General features: G+C 50.1%; 1 protein-coding gene across 1 annotated transcript; it reads right to left on the reverse strand.

Annotated features, from left to right (window-relative positions):
* Positions 1-5,277: 5,277 nt before the first annotated feature.
* Positions 5,278-7,053, reverse strand: LOC125516368. Its single transcript, XM_048681842.1, has 3 exons — positions 6,521-7,053; positions 6,271-6,417; positions 5,278-5,733 (listed from the first exon to the last, which is right to left on the reverse strand). Exons 1-3 carry the CDS (start codon positions 6,740-6,742, stop codon positions 5,278-5,280), a joined length of 825 nt encoding a protein of 274 aa, XP_048537799.1. The 5' UTR covers positions 6,743-7,053.
* Between the last annotated feature and the right edge of the window lie 19,504 nt (positions 7,054-26,557).

The raw sequence follows: 26,557 nt of genomic DNA on the forward strand, positions 1-26,557 counted from the left end.
ACAGGAAGACTTAAGTGATGCCTAACACTCTTTGGCTCTGGGTGGTTAGGGCTTTATCCTCACAAGGAATTCTCTCTCAAAGGCTTCGAGGTGGGTTGCTCTCACACGAAAAAATCCGTACTTTAACTCTGAGCAGCCAACCGTTTATGGTTGTAGGGGGTGGGCTATTTATAGCCACTAGGCAACCCGACCTGATTTGTCTGAAATGACCCTGGGTCACTAAGGAACTGACACGTATTCCAACGGTCAGATTTCAAACACACACAGCAACTTTACTTGGGCTACAAGCAAAGCTGACTTGTCCGACTCTGGACAAGATTCGCTCTCATAGTCTTCACTCGAAGACATATGTTTTGGTTAAGCATCACTTCAGTCATTCTGACTGGTTCTCTTGGACCCCATTTAACAGTATGGTGGTTCCTATGACTCAATAAATAAGAAAAAGAACTACCAAAGATCCGAGTCTTCGATCTCCATAGGCTTCATGCGATGTCTTCTCTTGTCATAGTCTTCAATGTGAATATCTTCACATACCACCTTATTGAGGGAAACCGAATCAATGAGGGACTTCTACCTGTGTTATCCTACAATTCTCACAAACACATTAGTCCCTCAACTAGGTTTGTCGTCAATACTCCAAAACCAACTAGGGGTGGCACTAGATGCACTTACAGTATATGATTATGATATTGTTATTCAGTTTATTTTAGGTACACTGTTAATTGGAGTGAAGTTAGACATTTGGTTAGGTTCACTGTTAAATGAGTTATCCTGTTATCTGCTTTATAAGTGACAAAGGATTGTATTAGTGCACTGACATGAGTTGTTTCATTAGTGTTATTCAGTTATAATTAAGCACTTATACTGCTATGTATTTTATATTATTTGCAGTCTGGATGATGAGGTTTGGGAATTGAGGATGCATTTCCATGGCAGAGACAATATTGAGAGATCTATGATGATGTCAGACATAACATTTTACAACCTAGTAGCACTGATAGAAACATAAGGTTATGGATTTAAAGATTACATGTACTATGTCAGGGATCCTGGGCTTGGTATAGAAGGAATGGAAGAAATAGATGATGATGACAAGCTTGAGGAAATTCTAGACAACATAGCATTGCAAAATCAAAAGATATTGAATGTGACAGTTGTTAGGGCCAGTTCTCTCAATGTTGCAACTATAAACACCAGCTCCAATGTTATTGAGCAGCAAATCCCTCTAGAAGAAATTGGAGAGCCCAAACTATATCAGATAGATGAAGGAGGAGTGTTGTTCAGTGCAGGAAATGTGCATGTAGCAGTAGGAAGTTCAGAAGCAGCACAACTGGAGCCAATGCCCATACAGTTTCAAACACAGCATAGCACAAACAATTTGGAGGAGCAACTTGCTTTAGGTTATGTACAAGTGGAAGAAAATCCTGTAAACAATTCAGAGGAGCAAATGGAAATTGAAAAGGTTATGGAGGAGACAAGGAGGAAGGAAATTCAAATGTTTAGGAAGAATAAGAAAAATAAAGAGAAGGACACTTCTTTGAAGAGAAAAGCTGCAGTGATGGATAATGAGGAGGACAGTGATGATGATGATTTGGAAGAATATGGTGATATCCTTGCTAGGCTTGAGGAGATGAAAAGACAGAGGGAAGATCCACTCCTTCATTTTGAAGGGGACACGGATGTTGAGGAAATGTATGAGACAGAGGAGGAGGATGCACTATATGAGCCTGAACGTGAAGAAGAGGATGAAGAGAGTACTTTGGAGGAAGAGAGTAATCTGGAGTAGGTTGGGCAAGATGGACAGAAGAAGAAAAAGGAGAAGAAACACAGAAAAGGCCCAACAAGCAGATCACATGCAAGTGTAGAGGAGTTGTTTGAGGAGGACTGGATACCATATTCTGATGAAGACAGGAAACCAATGGACTTGGGTGTGGAAGATGATGATGGTGCAGAGGCATTGGCATATGTTTTGCCCAATGGCAGGAAAAGCAGAGCTAAGAAGATGAAGAAAAGGTTATGGTATGATGAGAATAGAGCTCACCCAGCAGAGCAATTTGTGAAGCATCTTTGCTTCATTGATGTGTACCAGTTCAGGAATGCACTTCAAACAATGCACATTGCACAGAATAGGAACTATGAGTACCATAGAAATTGCAGTGACAGGGTTATAGCACAATGCATAGATGAGACATGCCCTTTTTATATAGCAGCTTCTCAGATTGCAAATGAGAAGACTTTTACCATAAGGAAGCAGTATGTGGTGCACACTTGTCCTTCTGTGTCAGAGAACACAAAAGTTACTGCTAAGTGGGTTGCAAAGTTTTGTGAGGAAGCAATCAGAAATGACCCATGCACAACAATCACTACTATAATTAACACTGCAAAGAGCAAGTATGGAGTGGAAATATCAACCCACATGGCATACAGGGCTAAGAAGGCAGCAAAGAATGTTGTGTTAGGAGATCAGAAGGCCCAGTACACCAGGATTAGGGATTATTTGCAGGCTGTGCTAGATACTAATCCAGGTTCAAGGTGTATAGTGACAACAAGACATTTGAGGGAGCATCCAAGCACAAACCCTAGGTTTCATGGATTATTCTATTGCCTAAATGGATGCAAAGAAAGGTTCTGACTGGCTGCAGACCATTCATAGGTAATGGCTTGGTATCTAATGTGTGTTTGAATAATGTGTGTTTTCAAATAGTTTGCCTAATGTGTTTACTTGTTATAGGTCTGGATGGATGCTTCATAAAGATCACTACTGGTCAACAGATCCTTGCTGCTACTGGAAGAGATGGGAACAATAATATATTTCCCATTGCTTTTGGAATTGTTGATAAGGAGGACACAGATTCCTGGACTTTGTTTCTGTATCAGCTGAAGGTAGCACTAGGTGGCCAATCTGGGAAGTTTGGCAACTACACAATAATTTCTGATAGGCAGAAGGTAATGAAATCCACTTGTGCTAGCTTTCATTTAGTTCTTTCTAGTAGTTACTTGCATTTAGGTGTAGCTACTTTCTGTACACAATCATAGTTCTTTCTAGTAGTTACACAATCATTTAGGTGTAGTCACTAAGTTAGCTTTACTTAAATTCACACAGGGCGTGCTTAAAGCCATAAACAGAGTCTTTCCCAATTGTCCACAAAGGTTTTGCCTCAGAAACATTTACCAGAACTTTCAAAATGCTGGGTTTAGAGGGCCAGAATTGAAGAAATACATGGATGAAGCAAGTTACTCATACACTGAACATGGTTATAGTGTTGCGATGGATGAGTTGAAGAGAGAGTGTGAGGCAGCATGGGCTTGGCTTAGTAAAATCCCAAAGCAAACTTGGGCCAGACATGCCATGGACACAAATTGCAAAACAGACTTAGTAGTTATCCAACTCCAGCAAGGAGGGCAACATCTGCTGCTGCTCCAGCTAGGAGGCAGCCAGCTGCTCCAGCTGCTCCCAAGGGTAAGGCAGCAGTCAGTAAATCCTCATCATCTGCTCCCAAGAGTAAGGCACCAGCTGCTCCCAAGGGTAAGGCACCAGCAACCAGATCTTATCAGCTGCTTTCATGCCTCCAAGACCAAGTGATGGTTCCCAGAGAGTCGGGAAGCCCAGCAATAGAATAAAGGACTACTTGACTGCCTCTGGTGCAAAATGGTGATGATTTGGTAGTGTTGATGTTTTATCAAACTATGGCATTTTGGTTGTGTTGTGAAACTATGTTGTTGAAGTTGTGCTACTCCAGTGTTGATGGTGATTTGTTTGTGTTGATGTTGTATCAAACTTTGAAATTCTAGTAGTCCTATGATGCTCAACTGTTATGATCAATTTGTGTCAAACTATGGCATTCTAGTAGTACTGCTGATGCTGTGATACTCTTGATGATGTGATAGTCTTGATGTTGTGATACTCTTGATGATGTGATATTCTTGATGCCTCGGCGTCGATAAAAACCCAAAAACCTTCCTCTTGGCCTACTTGATGCCTCAGCGTCGATAAAAACCCAAAAACCCTATCTTGGCCTACTTGATGCCTCGGCATCGATAAAAACCCAAAAACCTTCCTCTTGGCCCACTTGATGCCTCGGCATCGATAAAAATCCAAAAACCCTATCTTTTTCTACTTGATGCCTCGGCGTCGATAAAAACCCAAAAACCCTATCTTGGCCTACTTGATGCCTCGGCGTCGATAAAAACCCAAAAACCCTAACTTGGCCTACTTGATGCCTCGGCGTCGATAAAAACCCAAAAACCCTAACTTGGCCTACTTGATGCCTCGGCATCGATAAAAACCCAGAAACCCAATCTTGGCCTACTTGATGCCTCGGCGTCGATAAAAACCCAAAAACCCTAACTTGGCCTACTTGATGCCTCGGCGTCGATAAAAACCCAAAAACCCTAACTTGGCCTACTTAATGCCTCGGCGTCGATAAAAACCCAAAAACCCTATCTTGGCCTACTTGATGCCTCGGCGTCGATAAAAACCCAAAAACCCTAACTTGGCCTACTTGATGCCTCGGCGTCGATAAAAACCCAAAAACCCTAACTTGGCCTACTTAATGCCTCGGCGTCGATAAAAACCCAAAAACCCTATCTTGGCCTACTTGATGCCTCGGCGTCGATAAAAACCCAAAAACCCTAACTTGGCCTACTTGATGCCTCGGCGTTGATAAAAAACCAAAGACCCTACTTGATGCCTCGGCGTCGATAAAAAGCCAAAAACAACTCCTCGTGGCCTACTTGATGCATCGGCGTCGATAAAAAACCAAAAACCCTAACTTGGCCTAGTTGATGCCTCGGCGTCGATAAAAAGCCAAAAACAACCCAACCTCTCTTGGCCTACTTGATGCCTCAGCGTCGATAAAAAATCAAAAACCCTAACTTGACCTAGTTGATGCCTCGGCGTCGATAAAAAGCCAAAAACAACCCTAATTGACCCTACTTAACTCAGAATCATCAGTTGAACAGGAACATACTAAAGCAAAAATCATCATTTGCAAACAGATTACTTAAGATAACATTAACCAGCTCTAAATACCACCAAATTCAGCACTAGTTCAAATCCATACATAATCATAGTTTGACATTCAGCACTAGTTCAAATAGCACCACATTCAGCACTAGTTCAAATGCAAACATCTTACTTAAGATTACATATCCATAGTTCAGGAGTACTCATAGTTAATAGAATTTAAACTACTATCATTACAACAAATGCCAAACCACACCCTGCAAAAGGTCAGCAAATGCCAAATGATATTGCCCATTCTTCTCTTGCACTGCTTATCCTTTTATGATGGCCTTGATGCCCTCCAGCTTCACATTGCTCTCTTCAACTGTCTTCTTGAGCTCATCAATGTGGATCTGCAAATTCTTCTTCTCTTCAGCTATCTTCAACTTCATGTTCCTAATGACAGTACCTTGAGCAGCTGCTATGTTCTTCAAAGTGTCATACTTCTCCTGCAACTTGGTTGTTTCAGCATCTTTCCTTTCTATCACTGCCCTCTGCTCCTGGGCATCCATAAGTGCATTGACATCTTCAACCAACTTCTCATAGCTGGCCTGGAGTTTCTTCTTCTCTTGTGTCAGGTCATGAACAGTAAATGAATGCATCAGACATTCCTCATTCCTGTCCATCTTACTCTGTTCATACATAGACCACAACTTGGACAGTGCATTCTCAAGGGTAGTGGGCCAAGATGGATCAATCCATTCTACTAGTCCACAGTTTTTACCTTCCTGGAAAAAGAGTATTAAAAAAATGAATTACATAACAGTGACTTGCTTACAATGATAGGCTAGATTACTTTATACTAAAATTCAGATCATGCCCTAAAATAAACAACTACTAAGTAAACAATGCTGGTGTGCTAACCCATGAATATTCTGTCCTAAAATAAGCTAACATGGCAGAGTTAAAAAATGACCTAACTAAACAATATTGCCAGATCGAAACTAAAAAATGCTGGTCTGCCAACCCATGCATCTACTCTCTTAAAATATGCTAACCTGACAGAGTTAACAAAATGACCTAACTAAACAATGTTGCCAGAACCAGACTAAACAATGCTGGCAGAGTAAACAATTAATGAATCAACTGTTCAAACTTCACAGTATAATACAATGCCTGCTTCCACAGTAAACAATGACTGCATCCACTGTCCTAACCTCACAATATGATACAATGACTGCTTCCACAGTACATATCCATGGTAAACAAATGACATATCTGTTTGGTAAATCCACAAGTTCCAATTAGTTCAGCTGGAACCATACCTTCTCTGCACAACAAAGAAACCTCCTGCCAGTGTGAATCCCTTCGAAAGCAACACGCCTTTCTGCTGCCTTCCCGTGTCCATGGCACAAAACATACATATCTGTCTCAGGGCCCTCGAAATCTGAGTCTTCGGTGCTAGCAGGAACCTGGAGTGCAAAGGAATGACAGAGATTTGGTCCAATGATTGAAAAGAAGCTCATTCCAAAAATCCCCAAATATCAAACCCTAACCCTAACTCTGAGAAGTGACCTTAATGGTGCTGTCGTCGGAATCTGAGCTCATGTACTGCCTGGTGTGCTCGCTGCTATCCGACCCATCACTCCACGACACCATGGCGCTGCGGCGGCGGCGCGGCGCGGCGGCGACGGGTGCGGCGACCAAGAACAGAGCGAGAGCGAGGAGAGAGCGAGCAGCAGAGTGGAGAAGGAATAACGGTTGGCGCTTTTGACTGCTAGGACTGAACGGCGCCATCTAACGCCGTCTGCCGGCTGTCGGGATGGCCTGGAGTGCCACGTAGGCGAAAAACGGGCCCCGGCTGTCATAAACTCACTTAACACGGCCCGATCCGCCGATCAGTGGTTTTTGCAAAAGATACGCTAGACGTGGTGCTGTCTGCAGTGAATCTGTATCCTAGTGATTTTCGCAAACCTAGCCCTCAAAGTGGTGGTTTTATGCAATTTACTCCTATGAGCACTATGAGGTCTACAGCAACAAAAAGCCAACCCTCCAGCTTAGGGGCCACACCGTGCGTTTGGTTTCCTCTAATATCCCAGTGAACAAAAATCTCGAGTACTCTTCTAGCCAAAAAGTAATCATCTCTCCTCTAAGTCTGAATCAACTGCCAGGAAGCCCTAGCTTATATACAGATTGGAGATGCATCACGCATGTTAAGCCCCTTCACATTTTTATTGCTAACTAGCCAACGCATAGCATTCCTGTGAGATTATATTCATGTATCTAACATGCTAATTAAGCTTCTTCACATTTTATTGCTAACTAGCCAACGCATAGCATCATACATTCATGTCCCGCGTGTGCAGATTGCAAAGAAATGCTGAATTGAAAGATTGTAGGCTTGTAGCAGTTAGGAGTCGAATTTCATCAATGTTTAAGCAGGGTATATATCGTCCTAGTTCATCAATATAGCAGTCTGCATTTGCCAATATTTTCAATATATTGGTAGAGAATCCAAAGCGAACCGGCTAATTAATATCTCAATACATTTCTTAGTAGAGCATACATCCATCCATTACATGCTTCCACAACACACGTGTTGCTACCTCCACCATTGTCAATTCCGATTAAGCTCTTGTGCTCATATTGCTAGTGTCACAGGAAAAAGTAACATTCCACAGGAAATCCAAAAACACCATAGAAGGCTAGAATAGTCAGGTGACAGGTGAGGCGATCGATCTTGGAACAGCTAACATGTGAGGAGATCTTGGAACATCGAAACAAGATGCATTCAACCTAGACGCTTATGAGGGACGCAGCTAAACAAATCATGGAATAACCAAACTGTATCAGAATTGAATTTTGTTGTGAAGAAGCATCTACATATATTTGCTTTTCCCGATCAGGGCTGGCTGGGCCTGCTCTGGATGGAGTGTTCCGGGCGTGGAGGTGCTGTGGCAGTTTTCTCCTCTGCTGCTCTGACCACCGGCGTAGGGGCTGCTGGTTTTGCTTGCATAAGGAGGCCGTCCTCGTTCTCTTCTCGCATCATGACAACGTCCTGCATGATCGGTCTTCCTTGATTTGGCCATCGAAGTGTTCTGAAACGGCCACCAGAGATCTTGCTCAGGATATCTCGATCGGTTAGATTCCCGTCGTGCACGTCCGTATCAACCTACGTGGTTCTGAGGATGTGGTGCGAAGCTTTGTTGCTTGATGACACCTTGGGACATGTCGACTTGTTGATTTCCATGATGGAGACTGCGGTGGAGAAGGTCAAGGTGTTCGCGACATCTTGTAGGTGCAGAGACTGTGTGTAATTGGTATCTTCACGACATCAATATATTCCTCTTTACAAAAATCTTTTCACGTTCCCGAAACAAAGCTATCCGTTCTGTACCCTCTGGTAAGACAAAACCTGAATCATCACGAGGAGGTTTGAAATACCTCAGGATTTTCTGCAAACAAGACACAGTTAGATACTTAGATTCTTAATGCAGTTCATTCTTAAGAAAAAAATTGAGATAGAAAAAGTCACTTACGCCCACAGCATGCTCATATGCAGGATGCATTTCTTCAGTTTCACGCTTGACTGACGCTATTTCCTGCTCGAATGCTCCAATATGGTCCTTCCAGAATCTAAGCCGGACACATCAAAACATCCCTCATATGCCCGCGTACGTGCTCGGTCAGTGATCGGACAGGAGAGAGAAGGAAAAACGTGACTCAACCAGACTTCTCATATCATCCCTATACGCCCGGCCTGTCCGTGAACCCTTATATCCAACTCAAATATGGGAAGGATATGAGGGCTCGCGGACATGCCCGTGCACGTAGGACACGGCCTCACCTCGGACCATCTTTTCTTTTTATTTATTCATTCTTTTATTTCTCTCTCTCTCTTCATCTTCATCAATCACGTGCAAGTGACCAGCCATATGAGAAGAAAAATGACAAGTGTGGTTGTGCGAACATATAAATAGGGGCTCAAAACGGATATTTTCGGTCACTGGCTGGGCATGTCCACGGGCGTTTAAGGGGTCATATTTGCTATGTCCGGCTGTATATGGTCTTAAGCTGCTGGATTCTTTTCTCCTGCTCAACCTGCATGTCCATCAACCCATTAGATTTAGATAAACCATGGTTGCTGGAGCATTCGTCCGGGCATTCATCTGGAACTGGAAGCCTGGTGTACACAAGTAGGATCAGAAAAATCAAAAATTATCTGAAGGTCACAATATTCTCAGTTTCTTTTTCGAATCGAGGAGCATAGATCCCTATTTCATTTCAACTCAAATTGATAAACATAGTCTGCAGCGCAACTTAAAAGATGGTTCCGATCCCCAAAATCTACATATTTGCAGTAACTAGGTACTTTGGAGAATGAGAGGATCATAATCTCTACAAATTTTCACTTCTGTTTTTCGAATTCAGGAGCATAGGCATAGTTCTCAAATACATTTCAAGTGAAATTGATAACATAGTCTGCAGTGCAGCTTAAAGTTGGATTGTATTACTCTCACACGTTGTATTACATGGCCTCGATGGGCTTATATAGGGTACATCAGTAGAGTACAGAGAGGTGGGGTGAGAGGTTGGATCGGCATGCCTAGCATGCAGGACGTGCAGGCGCACGTTGAGCGAGAGAGAGGGGCTGGCCGTTTAGCCCAGCAGCAGACCCGGTAAGGTGGTTCAGCCACCTGATGACTGGAGAGTGCGTGCAGTCGAACCCCCCCCCCCCCCCCCCCCCAACATGGGGCTGACCAATGTTGAGGCTGGAACGATAGTCGGTGAAGATGCGCATCGGCAGCCCTTTCGTGAAGATGTCCGCGAACTGGGAGCTTGTGGGCACATGAAGAACCCAGATCTCGCCCAGTGCAACACGCTCCCGTACAAAGTGGAGATCGATCTCAATGTGCTTCGTACGTTGGTGTTGCACTGGGTTGCTGGACATGTAGACGGCGCTGACGTTGTCGCAGTAGACCACTGTAGCTCGTGAGGGGTGTTGGTGAAGGTCTCCAAGAAGCTGGCGCAGCCACACTGCCTCGGCGACGGCATTGGAAACCGCGCGGTACTCGGCCTCGGCGCTGGACCGAGAGACAGTGCTCTGGCGCTTCGAAGACCAAGTGAGGAGGTTGCTGCCGAGGAAGACACAAAAGCCCGAGGTGGACTTCCGTGTGTCGGGGCAGCCGGCCTAGTCGGCGTCGGAGTAGGCAGTGAGCTCGGTGGAGGCGTCGCGGTGGATCTGAAGACCGAGTTGTGCCGTCCCACGAACGTACCGGAGAATCCGTTTGACAAGCTGGTAGTGGCAATCCCGCGGTGCATGCATAAACAGACAACACTATTGTACCGCGTAGGAGAGGTCCGGACGCGTCAACGTCAGGTACTGGAGAGCACCGGCCAAGCTGCGGTAGAGGGATGGGTCGTGGAAGAGCGGCCCATCATCGGTGGAGAGCTTGGCGAGTGTGTCGACCGACGTGGTGAGCGGCTTACGTTTGAGCATCCCGGCGCGATCGAGGATCTCCAAGGCGTACTGTTCCTGGGAGAGGAAGAGACCGCGAGCCGTGGTGGTGACGTTGATATCGAGGAAGTGATGAAGCGCGCCGAGGTCCATCATCGCGAACTCTCGATGGAGCGCCTGGATCACGGAGTGGAGGACGGCACCCGAGCTGGCGGTGAGGATGATGTCGTCCACGTACAGCAGCAGGTAGGCGAGCTGCTCACCACGGCGAAGGACGAACAGTGAAGAGTCCGCCTTCGACGCGACGAAGCCGAGGGTACGGAGGTGCGTGGTAAAGTGGGTGAAGTGGGTGAACCACGCCCGCGGTGCCTGCTTGAGGCCGTAGAGAGAGCGGTTCAGCCGGCACACGTGCGAGGGCGAGGAAGAGTCGGTGAAGCCGGAAGGTTGAGCGCTGTAGATGGTCTCGGGGAGGCGGCCATGAAGAAAGGCGTTCTTGACGTCGAGTTGATGAATAGGCCACCCGCGCCCCGCCGCAAGACTGAGCACGGTGCGATGGTCGCCGGCTTGACGACAGGGCTGAACATCTCATCGTAGTCGACGCCGGCCTGTTGTGTGAAGCCGCGCAAGACCCATCGCGCTTTGTAGCGAGCGAGGGAGCCGTTGGAGTTGTACTTGTGCCGGAATATCCACTTCCCTATGACGACATTGGTACCTGCAGGACGTGACACTAAACTCCAAGTGTTATTCCGCATCAGTGCATCGTATTCTTCTTGCATAGCGTTGGCCCAGTTGGGATCTTTGAGGGCAACACGGTAAGAGGAAGGGATGGGGCTGATAGCGGAGGACACAGAAGCTGGAGAGGAAGTGGTGAGAGCTTTGGGTTGGGCGAAGCCGGATTTGGCATGGGTACGCATGCCGTGGAGGTTGGCAGGGGGTACTACGGCGACGGCCCGAGGAGGAAGGACGGACGTAGCAGGGGGCGCGCGTGCATCGGGGCTACATGGCGGGGTGATCCCGAGGGACGTGGGGGAGGCGCAGGGCACGAGCGTGCATGCAGAGTCACGAGCGGGGGATGGGTGTGGTGGGGTCGCGGCTGGCGAGCAGCTGCGCGCGCGCGGATTGGGTGGGAGTGGGGAACACGGGGGATCCAGGAGGGCGCGCGGATTGGCTGGTTGCGCCGGGCGAGTGGGGATTGGTTGTTGGGATCGCGCGTGGAGTGGGCGGTGGGTGCTGCATGGCGGGTGTCGTGGTTCTAACTCTGACAGTAATGTAGGGGGGTAAGAATGGAGAGGCAAGATCTTAGCTATGGAGAAGTTGTAAGCACACGAGGTTTACGAGTTCAGGCCCTTCTCGGAGGAAGTAATAGCCCTACGTCTCGGAGCCCGGAGGCGGTCGACTGGATTATGCGTGTATGAATTACAGGGGTGCGAACCCTTTACACTGAGGAGGGGGTGGCTTATATAGAGTTTGTCGGACCCCTCCAGCCCTTAGTTGTGCAGGGTTTTAAATACATTAATGTCGGGCGTTACTGGTAACGCCCCTAATAAAGTGCTATGATGACCATAAAAGCTACTTAATAACCGACCGTTAGCGTGCGGAGTGCCTTTAGATCTCCTGGCCGTCGAGTGATTGGACCTTGGTCGAGTGATTGCTTCTTGGTCGAGTGTCTTCGAGTCTGTCAAGTGAAACACCTCCAAGTCGATTGAAAGGTGATTTCTTCTTGAGATGTCCTTGGGTAGGGCAGCTGGGACAGGTCCATGACCCTACCCTAGGTACATAGCTTCATCATTAGCCCCCGAATGGATCGATGTTTGAGTGGGGAAGGAGTTGAGCACTTCTCCGACTCATTTTTCATGCCATGGGCATATCTTGTTTCGGATCAATGAACCTAGGTGATGAAAGCAACTTCCTTTTCAGTCGCCTTGATCCATTCTTAGTTTTTTGTCGAGTGAGTTTCTTTACTTGAGAGGCTCCGAGTGATGGTGTGGAGGAGATCTTCGGTCTGACAAGTTGTTCTGCTGCCCGCAGATTTCGCGGGATCCGAATTTTGGGAAGCGCGCGGGACGGGGAAGGCCACAGTAATCGGATGAGATAGGGCGGAGCCGCCTCGATCCCCGCGCCACCTTTTTCGCCACGTATCGCGCGCGTGATTGTTACGGGATTTGACAGGACCGCCCGGGCCTACCAGTCAGCCACTCGGAAGCGGCCTCATATAAGGCGTTGGACCGGGGTCTCTTGAACAGTGCATCCCCATTATCTCTTCTCCTCTTCAGGCTCCTTCATCGCGCTCTCTCTCGCCCCTGCGCCACCGCTCCGTACGCGTCTCGCCGGCAACCATGGGGAAGGAGAATATGGCGGCTCTGGAGAGGGCGAAGAAGGTGACGGCAAAGGTGAAGGGTAAGGCGACCAGTCGGGGCGGATCTTCTTCGTGAACCGTCCTGCCAAAGGGCTGGATCCATGGCGACTGGATCCGCTCGACGATCACCCAAGAGGATCTCGACGACCTAGCCGAAGGAGGGCTGATCCCCCATGAATCGGCGCGGCTTCCAGGGAAGGAATCCGAGCCGCAACCTCGGGAGGGTGAGCGCGTTCTCCTTGCCACCCACGTCGACCGTGGATTTTCCTTGCCTCCTCACCCTTTCTTTCGGGGATTTCTGAACTTCTTTGGGGCACAACTCCACCACTTCACTCCCAACACAATCGTTTATCTCGCCGCTTTCGTTTCTTTGTGCGAGAATTTCCTAGGTTACCGGCCTCATTGGGGTCTTTTCAAGCACATTTTCACTTGTCGCTCTCAGACGGTGAAAAAGGCCAATCCGAGTGACGAGAGAACTCAAGTGATTCAGATGTGTGGGGGTCTTGGTGTTCAGATGAGAGGGAAAAGTTCCTTTCCGGCCATGATTCTTCCCGACTCGGTTCGCGGATGGCAGTCAACCTGGTTTTACTGCAAAGACCAGTCGACGCCAGGCCAGTCGACTGGCCTCCCTCCTTTTACCATGGACCGAGTGAGGAAACCCTTCTCTTTGAAGGTGCTCCCGGAGGAGAAGGCGTAGGTGAGGGTGCTGGTCGAGCAGGTGGTCCAGCTTATCCGTGATGGGGTCACCGGTATGGATCTCTTGGAGGTCTTCTTTCAGCGGCGCATCCAGCCTCTTCAAGCTCGAGACCATCCGATGTGGATGTATTCGGGTCTTGACGACTCCACTCGGATTCACCCAGAGGAGGTCGATGATGACACACTGGAGAAGTGGCTGTCGGGCATGACCGGAAACAAGGACAACCCCAGGGGAGCCAGGAGAGTTCCTCCATTCGACCAGTCCCATGTACCAGAGCAGGTCCGATTCCGAGCTTTTGATTGTAATCTTAATTCACTCGCGCAGCCGTCTATACCGCGTCGACTGACTTTATTCTTCCTGCTTTCTTTCAGGCTCTTATCGAAATGTACTCAATGCCCAACGGAGAGCAAGAGCAAGATCTGGAAGGGGAGGCGAGCGGCGGCGACAGTGGCGAATGGACTTCTGACGGTGAAGGGGGCGGAGAAAGCGATGACTCAAGTGACGAAGAAGAAGTCGAGTCGCCTCCTCGCAGGGAGAGGCGATCCAAGCTTGACCAAGAACGACCGAGCGCCCGCGAAAAGGCGACTGCTCAGGCTGGTCAGTCTTCAAATCATCCTCGGATCTCTTCACCAACCCCGACCGAAAAAGCGCCAAAGCATCCCAAAGTTGCAGAGCCGAAGACTCGGAAGGCGTTGCCGAAGATTAAGATTGACATCCCCGTCGCTTCCGCGTGAGTGTTTCCCTTTGTATTCACTCGATGCCCCGCGCTGTTTGTTTTTCTTGTTTTAACCAGACGAACTTTGGAACTGGCAGTGCTGCTACTTCCGGGACCTCAGCTTACAGGGACGAGGATGAGGTAATGGAGGATGTGGTCACTTCCAATCTGGGTATGATTTCTGCCATTCTGTCTTTATTTGGTCGACTCAACTGCAATGTGCACCATTGGGTGATGTGATTTCGGCGATTGAACTTTGCACAGCTCCCAACATTATCGACCTCCTCGATGATGATGAAGAGCCCGACAGGCCTTTGGCGAGGAAGAATAGGCAAGCTCCTGCAAGCAAGGTGCCACAGTCGACGCCGAGGGCGGAACCAGTCGTTCATGACACTGGCGACGCCAATCGGGGTTCTGTTACCTTCGCCGTGCCACTGTCGAGTGCCTTGCCTTCTTCGTCGACTGCTCAGGCTTCTGTCGACCCACCTTCAATTTTTGCGACCCATCATGTCCCAGAGGACGAAGTGAATGCTGCCAAGGAAGCCATACGCCAGGCGGGCATCATGATGGAGAAGATGAAGATGGTGCGGGACGCCAGTCAGGCCGCCTACGACGCTAGCTCAGCTCTCCAAAGCAACGTTTAGGTTGGTTGGTCACCGCTTGTTCTGTTAGGATATGCTATCTGAACACTCTTTCCGAAAATCTTTGCATCTGTACACCCACTGGGTGCGTCGATTAAATTTTTTGAACTAGTGGGGGCACGCTGAGTGCACCCACTGGGTGTAGTCCCCGAGACTACGGTAGACTGCTGGCAGTCGACTGTAGTCTTTGTATTTTGTCGAGTGTAAACTGAACTGGTAGTTTGTCTCTTCCACTCGGTCTGGTCGAGTGGGATCAGAACCGGTGGGGGCACGGAAAGTGCACCCACTGGGTGTAGTCCCCGAGACCTCGGTCAACTGCTGGCAGTCGACTGTGGTCTGAGTTCTTATTTCTCTCTCCCCCTTTTTTTACTCCTTGCACTCGACTCCGGCGGGCCGGTCGAGTGGGACCAGAACCGGTGGGGGCACGCAAAGTGCACCCACTGGGTGTAGTCCCTGAGCTATGGTGGACTGCGGGCAGTCGACCGTAGTCTTAGTACTTATTGTCTTTGTCGTTTTTCGCTGTAAAATAACTTCTCCTCTTTGATTGCAGAAATCTTGTGATCTTGGAGCTCGCTTTGCTAACTTGGAGAAATAGCAGATCCAACTGAACCTTGACTTGGAGCTGGCCAAGACAGAGCTGCAAAAGGCCAAGGACGGCGCCAATGGTAAGATGAGTTTGTCGACTGGTTTGTCTTAGGCTTGAGTACCCTTCTGCTCTTTCTGAATCAAGCGTCATTTCTTTGCAGAAAAACTGAGAGAAGCTCTGGCGAAGAAGGATCAGGATTTAGCTGCTGCTCGAAAGGAAGCTGACGACAGGACCGCTCTGGCTGAACAGAAACTGGCTTCGATCGGCCAGTTGGAAGAAGAGAATACCAAGATGAAATCTGCTCTGAACGAAGCCAACAAGGAGTGCACGCGCTTGAAGAAGGACAATCTCAACCTGTACGAGAAGATGGAAGGCATCGCTCGCAGGAGGGACGATCTGGAGAGCTATCTGAGGAGCCTTGCCAAGAAGTTGTTCATCAAGCTTGAAGGTACACATTTTGTTCCGACTGGTTTTTTTTGTCGACTCAGCGTACGAAAATTGACTTATCCTTGGATCGTGAATGAAGAGTTTTGCCAGAACTTCGAGGAGGAGACTGGGCGGATTGAGCCAGGTTTGGACCCAATCAATTCTCCCATGAAAGATGAAACTGCCATGAATCTGCTCCGACTGGAATCCCGCATCGACGGTGTTGTGGACTACTTGGCTCGACTGAAGGTCGCCACGTCACGGATCGAGCCGGCACTTTGGCCAGAGGCCACGCTCCAGGATGATCTTGAGTCCCTGATGACTCGACTTAACGAGATCCCTGACCGAGTGCAGGAGTGGAAGAAATCTTCTGCCCGGTGTGGTGCTGATGTGGCTCTGTTTTTGGTTCGTGTCCATTGCAAGGAGGTGCGACAAGATAAGCTGGCAGCAATCAAGGTAGCCAACACCCAGAAGCATGACTTCCGATCTTTTATGGAGACTTTCATCGCTACAGCCACTCGGATCGCCGACGGCGTCGACCTAGACAAGTTCGTCGAGCCTGCTAGTCCTCCTCCCGCGGAGTGAACAAACTTTTATGCCTCACCTTAAATTTGCCTCGGAATGCCGAGTGGTTTTTGTAACCGTTAAACTCTTTCGGGCTGCATGCCCGAGCACTTCGATCTGTGGTCCGGAACCTTTAGGATTTATCTGAACTTGGTTTATCGTTGAATATCTTCATGAATCCTCCGTCGAGTGGAACTCGTTCTTCACTCGAGACAGCTTTTGTATTTGTGGTGCAGCTTCGAAGGAGAAGGTAGCAGTCGACCTGCACCTCGTCGTCCTTGCGGGTCGGTGATGGAGCGCACATTGTATTTGTGGCGAAGCTCCCAAGGAGAAGGTGGCAGTAGACCAGCACCTCGTCGTCCTTGCGGAGAGGGATGGAGCGCATGTTGTATTTGTGGCGAAGCTCCCAAGGAGAAGGTGGCAGTCGACCTGCACCTCGTCGTCCCTGCGGAGTGGGATGGAGCGCACGTTGTATTTGTGGCGAAGCTCCCAAGGAGAAGGTGGCAGTCGACCTGCGCCTCGTCGTCCTTGCGGAGCGGGATGGAGCGCACGTTGTATTTGTGGCGAAGCTCCCAAGGAGAAGGTGACAGTCGACCTGCACCTCGTCGTCCTTGAGGAGTAGGGTGGAGCGCACGTTGTATTTGTGGCGAAGCTCCGAAGGAGAAGGTGGCAGTCGACCTGCACCTCGTCGTCCTTGCAGAGTGGGATGGAGAGCATGTTGTATTTGTGGCGAAGCTCCCAAGGAGAAGGTGGCAGTCGACCTGCACCTCGTCGTCCTTGCGGAGCGGGATGGAGCGCACGTTGTATTTGTGGCGAAGCTCCCAAGGAGAAGGTGGCAGTCGACCTGCACCTCGTCGTCCTTGTGGAACAGGATGGAGCGCATGTTGTATTTGTGCCGAAGCTCCCAAGGAGAAGGTGGAAGTCGACCTGCACCTCGTCGTCCTTGAGGATTGAGATGTGTTTCGTGCTTAGGCGAGTACTGGACTGCAGCTAAGCCCCCGAGTGGGAGGGTCGCTCACCACTCGGTAGGATTTTCAAATAATTAGGCGAGTACTGGACTGCAGCTAAGCCCCCGAGTGGGAGGTCGCTCACCACTCGGTAGGATTTTCAAATACTTAGGCGAGTACTGGACTGCAGCTAAGCCCCCGAGTGGGAGGTCGCTCACCACTCGGTAGGATTTTCAAATACTTAGGCGAGTACTGGACTGCAGCTAAGCCCCCGAGTGGGAGGGTCGCTCACCACTCGGTAGGATTTTCAAATACTTAGGCGAGTACTGGACTGCAGCTAAGCCCCCGAGTGGGAGGGTCGCTCACCACTCGGTAGGATTTTCAATACTTAGGCGAGTACTGGACTGCAGCTAAGCCCCCGAGTGGGAGGCTGGCTCACCACTCGGTAGGATTTTCAAATACTTAGGCGAGTACTGGACTGCAGCTAAGCCCCCGAGTGGGAGGCTGGCTCACCACTCGGTAGGATTTTCAAATACTTAGGCGAAACGGGTTCGCAGCTAAGCCCCCGAGTGGGAGGCTGGCTCACCACTCGGTAGGAAATTATTTTTACAAACTTAGGCGAAAGCGGATTCGCAGCTAAGCCACCCACTGGGGGATTTCTCACGCAAACAAAAACAATAACAATCACTGGGAAAATTATAACGCTCTTGTCTTTGATAAATAAACTACAGGAGTTTTTCTTATTACATCTCATCCGAGTGAGAATTCAAGTATAAAAGGGGCGGAGTAGCTCCGCATTCCAGGCTCGTGGCTCATCAATCTGGCGATCGACATTATAGAGGTGGTACGCTCCATTGTGGAGGACTCTGGTGACTATGAAGGGGCCTTCCCAAGTAGGAGCGAGTTTGTGTGGTTTCTGCTGATCCACTCGGAGGACTAAGTCTCCTTCTTGGAAGGCTCGACTCTTCACATTTCTGGCATGGAATCGACGCAAGTCTTGCTGATAGATGGTCGATCGGATCATGGCCATTTCTCTTTCTTCTTCCAGGAGGTCGACTGCGTCCTGCCGGGCTTGTTCTGCTTCATCTTCAGAGTAGAGCTCGACTCGGGGGGCGTTGTGAAGCAGGTCACTCGGCAAGACTGCTTCGGCTCCGTAGACCAGAAAGAATGGGGTTCTTCCGGTCGATCGGTTCGGGGTTGTCCTCAATCCCCAAAGAACTGATGGAAGCTCGTCGACCCATGCACCTGCTGCGTGCTTGAGATCGCGCATCAATCAGGTTTCAGTCCTTTGAGAATTAAGCCGTTTGCTCTTTCCGCTTGTCCATTCGACTGGGGTGAGCGACCGAAGCGTAGTCGACTCGTGTGCCCTGAGAGGCGCAAAAGGCCCTGAATTTGTCAGAATCGAAGTTTGACCCATTGTCAGTGATGATGCTGTGCGGAACTCCATATCTGAATATCAACTCTCTGATGAAACTGATAGCAGTGCAAGCATCAAGATTCTTGATAGGCTTTAGCTTCAATCCATTTGGTGAACTTGTCGACTGCTACTAGCACATGAGTGAAGCCGCTCCTGCCCTGTTCTCAGTGGTCCAACCATGTCCAGCCCCCAAACAGCGAAGGGCCAGACGAGTGGAATGGTTTTCAGGGCTGACGCGGGCTTGTGTGCGACATATTGGAGTAATACTGACATCCTTCACATTTGTCGACTATCTCTTTGCCATTTCATTGGCCCTTGGCCAGTAGAATCCCGCTCGGTATGCTTTAGCCACAATGGTCCGAGAGGACGCATGATGACCGACTTCCATGACCAGGTCGACCATAGCTGGAACTTCAACTTCAGTCGGATCTGTGGCACTTTTTGGCTGCGGGGCCTCTTCAGTGAAGGGATCCTCCTGAACTGATGGTGTGTGGATGTGTTCCAAAAACACATTGCTGGGAATGGCTTCTCTTTTGGAACCTATTTCTGCCAAATCATCAGTTGCTTGATTTTTCAGTCGGGGTATGTGATGAAGCTCTAACCCCTCGAATTTCTTCTCCAGCTTTCTCACTGCATTGCAATAACCAGTCATGAATGGACTTCTGACGTCCCACTCCATCACCTGATTAACCACCAAATCTGAGTTGCCATAGACCATGAGGCGACGGACGCCGAGTGAAATGGCCATGCGCAACCCATATAAAAGTGCTTCATATTCTTCTTCGTTATTGGAGGAATCAAAGTGGATTTGAAGAACATATCTGAGCTTATCTCCTCGGGGGGAGACCAACACCACCCCGGCGCCGGAACCATTCAGCATTTTGGAACCGTCGAAGAATATGGTCCAATGCTCCGAGTGAACCTGAGTCGGCAGTTGCTGTTCAATCCACTCGGCGACGAAATCTGCTATTGCCTGGGACTTGATAGCTTTCTTTGCCTCAAACTTGATATCTAGAGGAAGGAGGTCAATCGCCCATTTTGCCACTCGACCAGTTGCATCTCTATTATGCAGGATCTCTGACAATGGAGCGTCGCTGACGACTGTAATGGAATGGTCAGAGAAGTAGTGAGCAACTTTCTTTGTGGTCATATAAATCCCATATACAAGCTTCTGATAATGAGGATATCTTTGCTTCGACGGGGTCAAAACTTCAGAAATATAATATACTGGGCGCTGAACTTTGAAGGCTTTTCCTTCTTTTTCCCGCTCGACCGTAAGTACCGTACTGACGACTTGTCCCGTGGCTGCGATGTAAAGCAACAAAGGCTCCTTGCTGATTGGGGCAGCAAGCACCGGCTGGGTGGAGAGCAGAGCTTTGAGCTCTGCAAACGCTGCATCAGCTTCGGGAGTCCACTCGAACTTGTCGGACTTCTTCATCAATCGGTAAAGAGGCAATGCCTTTTCACCGAGACAAGATATGAATTGACTTAAAGCTGCCAAGCAACCAGTAAGCTTCTGGACGTCGTGCACTCGCACAGGACTTTTCATTCGGAGTATAGTACCGACTTTTTCTGGATTGGCGTCGATTCCCCGTTCGGAAACGAGAAAACCGAGTAATTTTCCGCCAGGAACTCCGAATGTGCACTTTGATGGATTAAGCTTGATATCATACCTCCTGAGGTTGGCAAAGGTTTCAGCAAGGACAGTCAGCAGGTCGGAACCCTTCCGTGACTTGACCACAATATCATCCATGTATGCTTCCACATTCCGACTGATTTGAGTGAGCAAACACTTCTGAATCATCCTCATGAATGTGGCTCCGGCATTCTTGAGGCCGAACGGCATGGTAACATAACAGAAGCACCCGAATGGAGTGATGAAAGCTGTTTTGATCTCGTCATGTCCATACAGATGGATCTGATGGTACCCGGAATAGGCGTCTAAAAAAGACAGTCGCTCACATCCCGCAGTCGAGTCGACTATCTGGTCGATGCGGGGGAGAGGAAAATGATCTTTCGGGCAGGCCCGATTGATATGTTTAAAGTAAATGCACATGGGAAGTGACTTGTCCTTCTTGGGGACCATGACAACGTTGGCGAGCCACTCGGAGTGATAGATTTCTCAGATGAACTCCGCTGCTAAGAGCCGAGCCACCTCCTCGCCAATAGCCTTTCTCTTCTGGACGGCGGACCGTCGGAGATGTTCTTTGACAGGTTTTACTTTTGAGTCGACTCTTAGGCGGTGCTCAGCCAGCTCCCTGGGAACACCCGGCATGTCAGAAGGCTTCCATGCGAAAATGTCCCAGTTCTCACGGAGGAACTGGATGAGCGCTTCTTCCTATTTGGAGTCGAGTGTTGTTGAGATATGAGTCGGAGCAACACTGGGATCAGTCGGGTGGATGCGAGCTGTCTTCGTTTCGCCAGACGACTGAAAAGCTGATTCTGTAGCGGGCTTCTTGGCTCGCAACAAATCACTCGGGTCTGCAGTCTTCTGGTATTCCTGCAGCTCCACCACTGCCATCTGAGCATCAGCGATCTTTGAACCTTTCTGAAAACATTCTTCTGCTTTCTTCCGATTGCCCGTAACAGTGATCACACCTTTGGGGCCAGGCATCTTCAATTTGAGATACACATAACATGGCTGGGCCATGAAGCATGCATAAGCCGGCCTGCCCAAAATAGCGTGATAGGCACTCTGGAAGTCTACAACTTCAAACGTCAACTTTTCTTTGCGGTAATTCTTGGAATCACCGAAAACCACATCAAGAGCAATCTGGCTGAGTGATTCAGCCTTCTTCCCAGGAATGACTCCATGGAAACTCATGTTGCTGGTACTGAGTCTGGACATCGGAATGCCCATCCCTTTCAACATCTCAGCATATAGTATGTTCAAACCACTGCCACCATCCATCAAGACATTGGTCAGTCGAGTGCCTTCAACAACTGGGTCGACCACCAAAGCTTGCCTCCCAGGGGTGGCAATGTGCGTTGGGTGATCGGACCGGTCGAATGTGATGGCAGTCTGAGACCACTTCAGATAACTGGGTGTCGCCGGAGCAACCATATTCACCTCTCGGTTGATAACTTTCAGTCGACTTTTGCTTTCAACATCGGCAAAAATCATCAGGGTGGAATTGACCTGGGGGTATCCATTGTCACTATCTTCCTTGTCTTCAACTTTGTCCGACTGTTTTCTTTATCTTTGGGCTGCTTGCCCTGGAACTTCTGGATCAAGAGTCGACACTGTCGAGTGGTATGTTTCGGGTAAATGAAATTACCCTTTTCATCTTTCTTGGTGTGGATGTGTCATGGCAAATCCAACACATCATTTCTGTCCTGGTCTTTAACTTTCTTGGGGTTCCAAGGTCCTTTGGGTTTCCCCTTAAACTTTCCTTGAGTTACAGCCAAGGCTTCCCCAGGAGCAGATCGCTCGGCTTTCCGCTTCTGTTTCCGATTGGAATTTCCTCCAGTTTCTTGAATGACTAGCTTGAGCTTGCCACTCCTGAGCCGATCCTCATCTTCACCATTAGCGTACTTGGTGGCAATCTCCATCATCCGATTCAGAGACATATCTCCTGTTCGACCGAATTTCAGATTCAGTTCTCTGTACTTGACGCCTTCTTTGAAGGCACAGACTGCTTGGTGGTCAGACACATTTTCTACCGTGTGATGTAACGTGATCCATCTCTGGATGTAATCCCTCAAAGTTTCATTCGGCTTTTGCACACAAGACCGCAGTTCCGTTAGCCCTGTCGGTCGCTTGCATGTTCCTTCAAATGTGGTGACAAACACTCGGGCAAGATCTTCCCAAGTGTAAATGTTGCTGGGTGCCAACTGGTTCAGCCACGCTCTGGCCGAGCCCTCCAACATGAGAGGCAGGTGCTTCATGGCCACTTCATCATTGCCGCCGCCAATCTGGACGGCCACTCGGTAGTCTTCAAGCCAAGTATCGGGCTTGGACTCACCAGTGAACTTACTGACTCCAGTCGCCAACCTGAAGTTGGGAGGAATCACAGCGGCCCTGATGGCTCTACTAAAGCACTCTGGCCCCGAAACATGTACTCTGCTGCTAGTAGGTGCATCTCTGTCGTGACCTTCTCGGTGAGCTCTGTTCCTGTCGACCAAACCTTGAACGAGAATGGATCTCGCATCAAAGCCTGGCTCCCTGGGGTCGACCGGAATCCTTCGCCCAACACTATGAGGGCGCCTGTCATCGTGCTGTCGAAGCGCATACGACCCGCTCCTCGGGGGAGGGGTGGGCACTCGACGTCGATCGTCACGATCGAATCGGTGATCATATTGCTCATGGTTCCTGTACTGATTACGCCGGTCTCCACGTCCCTCACGCCTCGGGGGCGATCTTGGGCTATGAGCCGACTGGACTGTGTCTGCAGCAACGGATCTGCTATGAATCATGTTCCACGACTGAGAAACGGCGGAATTCTGGTCTCCTGCTGCCCGGAGTAACGCTCTGATCTGCAGCAAGCCTCTGGCAGCCTCTGACTGGGAAGGCTGAATCGACTCTGCTATACGGGCTGCAGCTGCTAAATTCTGAATCGGAGTTTGATATACCTGCGGGGGCGGAAAGAGCTGACGTCGACTGGATTCTGGAATCCGTTGTCGCGCACGCTCGTCGAGTGCTCGCTGGAGGTTCTCCAGTCGAGTGCGCTCGGCCAAGTTTGCCAGGCGCGCGTCCTCCAAAACACGAGCCTCGGGGGTTTCTCCAACGATAGGAGTGTGCAGTGCATCCATGTTCCGGCGACGAAGTTCTTCTCTCTGCAGCGACGTGAGAGGCTCGGGGAGATATTCCTCATGGGGACGCGACGGGTCGCCTCCACCTGCGCCCTCGTTGGTGCGGGGAAAACCGGGAGGACTGGGCGGTCCATCGACCATCAGAACCTCTGCCGCCAGATCACTGCTGTCGCACTCGGATGCGGTCTCTGTGGAGCCAGTCGACAGATCGAACAGGCCGTAGAGGGATTCGTCGAGCTCGATCGCCGCGACTTGAGGGGTGGCCGACTGGCGTGCCACCGCGTGTCTCACCCACCGCTGAAGTCTCGACCGACCGGAGCACTTGCACCGGCGGGAAACAGGGAGGGAGGACAACACAGGAGCCGACCGGTAGGGGGTCGACGGTTGCCGCAAGAGAATGCCGCGGACGCACGCGCTAAAGTGCGTTGCCCCGCGGACAGGGAGTGCGTCCATGTCGAGCGGAGCCTCCTGAAGCCAAGCGGAGTAGTCAGCGATGAACGTGAGCGCGCCGAGACGGATCTCGCGGCCCTCCACCAAAACTCCGCCAGAAACCATGATGATTTGGATCGGAAAAGATCGCAACTCCTCCAACAAATCGCTAAAACACCGGCCCCAAGGTGGGCGCCAACTGTCGTGGTTCTAAGTCTGACAGTAATGTAGGGGGTAAGAATGGAGAGGCAAGATCTTAGATATGGAGAAGTTGTAAGCACACGAGGTTTACGAGTTCAGGCCCTTCTCGGAGGAAGTAATAGCCCTACGTCTCGGAGCCCGGAGGCGGTCGACTGGATTATGCGTGTATGAATTACAGGGGTGCGAACCCATTACACTGAGGAGGGGGGTGGCTTATATAGAGTTCGCCAGACCCCTTCGGCCCTCAATTGTGCAGGGTTTTAAATACATTAAGGTCGGGCGTTACTGGTAACGCCCCTAATAAAGTGCTATGATGACCATAAAAGCTACTTAATAACCGACCATTAGCGTGCGGAGTGCCTTTAGGTCTCCTGGCCGTCGAGTGATTGGACCTTGGTCGAGTGATTGCTTCTTGGTCGAGTGTCTTCGAGTCTGTCGAGTGAAACACCTCTAAGTCGATTGAAAGGTGATTTCTTCTTGAGATGTCCTTGGGTAGGGCAGCTGGGACAGGTCCATGACCCTACCCTAGGTACATAGCTTCACCAGCGGGGGGCGGAGAGACCGAGGCGGGGCCCTGACGAGGCAGGTACGAGGTAGGTGCGCAGAGTTCGGGGGGGATCCCGAGGCCCGGATTTTCTGTGGTTGTACGAGTGCGTTGTGGTGGCGTGTCGCCAGATGAGTAGGGAAAAACTGTTTTGTCGAATGTGATGTGACGAGAGATGATGACCTTGCGGGTAGTGAGGTCTAAGCACCGATAGCCCTTGTGCTCTAAGGGGCAGCCGAGGAAGACCCAGTGAGTGGAGCACGGGTAGAGTTTGTGCGGGCTGGTGGCGATGGTTTTTGGAAAGCAGAGGCAGCCGAACACGCGCATATGGTCATAAGTGGGGTGTTTACCTAGAAGGCGAAAAAAAGGTGTCTCAGAGGCGATGGATGAGCATGGGCGGCGGTTGAGTATATATGTGGCGGTGTGAAGAGCTTCTACCCAGAATGGTGGCGGGAGGTTGGCATGGATGAGGAGCACTCGTAGGATGTCGTTTGTAGTGCGGATAAGGCGCTTGGCCTCACCATTTTGGGGCGAGGTGTGGGGGCAGGCGAGGCGAAGGGAGGCGCCATACCGAGAGAAAAGGTCACGAAGAGAGGTGGTGAGGAATTCTCCTCTGTTATCACACTGCAGGCACTGGATGGCAACGTGGAACTGAGTAAGTACGTAAGCGTGAAAGCGGTGAATAACGTCAACGGTGTCGGACTTGTGGCGCAAAGGGAAAGTCCAAGAGTAGTGAGAGTAGTCGTCAAGAATCACTAAATAATATTGAAAACCAGAACAACTACAAGTGGGGGAAGTCCACAAATCACAGTGTATGAGTTGAAATGCGCACTAGTAGCAGAAGTGGAATTGGGAAAAGGCAGCCGTGGCTACTTGCCTAATTGGCATGCCGTACAAACAGAAGTCTTAGACACACCATTATTACATGTTGGAAGAAAAGTGTGAGATAAAATGGAAACAGTCTTATTGCTAGGATGCCCCAATCGCTGGTGCCACACGTCGCCGCCAACGACGGTGAGGAGAGCTTGGACGCCGGTGTTGGTGAAGAAAGGATACAAGTCCCCGTGACTATTGGATCTCAGGATGATCTTGCGGGTGGCTAGGTCCTTCACGGAAAAACCGAACGGGTCAAATTCTATACTGCAATGGTTATCAACGGTGAAACGACGGACGGAAATTAGATTTTTGATGATAGTAGGTGATACTAAGACGTCGTTAAGTGAGAAAGATGAAACGGAAGTGGAACCAACAGCAGTAATAGGTAAACGTGATCCGTCACCAACAACTATTCCAGAAGAATGATGCAACGATGGGGAAGAAAACTTGGAGAGAGTGGACGTCATACCCGTCACGTGAGAAGAACCACTCCTGGCCGCCGCCATAGTGCTGCAGGGATAGGTTCTGAAGCGCGGCGTAGAGCTGATGGTACTGCTCCCATGTGGGGCCGCCGGCCGGCGGCGCGGTAGCCATCGGGTACGCCTGATGAGGAGGCGGAGGGCGTGGCCCCAGCACCCCCGCGGCGTTGGGCGCCACCCAGGCGGGACGAGGCGGAGACGGCCCGGGCAGGAGCGTGCCGTAGGGGGCGAAGAACCCAGAGAGCGGCGAGCCAGCAGCGTGAGGGACGGCGCCGCGCCCAGTCGAGGAGCTGCCCGCGGTAGGGGAGCCGCGTCCATGACCGCGGCCGTGGCCGCGCCCACGCCCACGCCCGCGCGCGTGGGTGTCGGTGCCGAAGGACGCCGCGCCCTCGCCCTTGTCGGGAGAAGCCCGGTCGATGGAGGAGCCAGGTCCGGGGCGATCGGCGGGGGAGCCGGCGCCGGCGGTGCCGATGGTGAGCGCCGTGGCGGTGACCTCGGGGCGCCCCTCGAGGCGAGTGCGCACT

Source organism: Triticum urartu, chromosome 6 (genome assembly GCF_003073215.2).
Source record: "Triticum urartu cultivar G1812 chromosome 6, Tu2.1, whole genome shotgun sequence".
Taxonomy (NCBI): Eukaryota; Viridiplantae; Streptophyta; class Magnoliopsida; order Poales; family Poaceae; genus Triticum; species Triticum urartu.

Bases quoted from the DNA above. Each gene is read 5' to 3' on its own strand.
- LOC125516368 (XM_048681842.1), bottom strand. From the start codon at position 6,742: ATGGCGCCGTTCAGTCCTAGCAGTCAAAAGCGCCAACCGTTATTCCTT. The intron at 6,418-6,520 runs GTCACTTCTCAG...TTTGCACTCCAG, and splicing joins CCGACGACAGCACCATTAAG to GTTCCTGCTAGCACCGAAGA. The intron at 5,734-6,270 runs GTATGGTTCCAG...CTCTTTTTCCAG, and splicing joins TTCTTTGTTGTGCAGAGAAG to GAAGGTAAAAACTGTGGACT.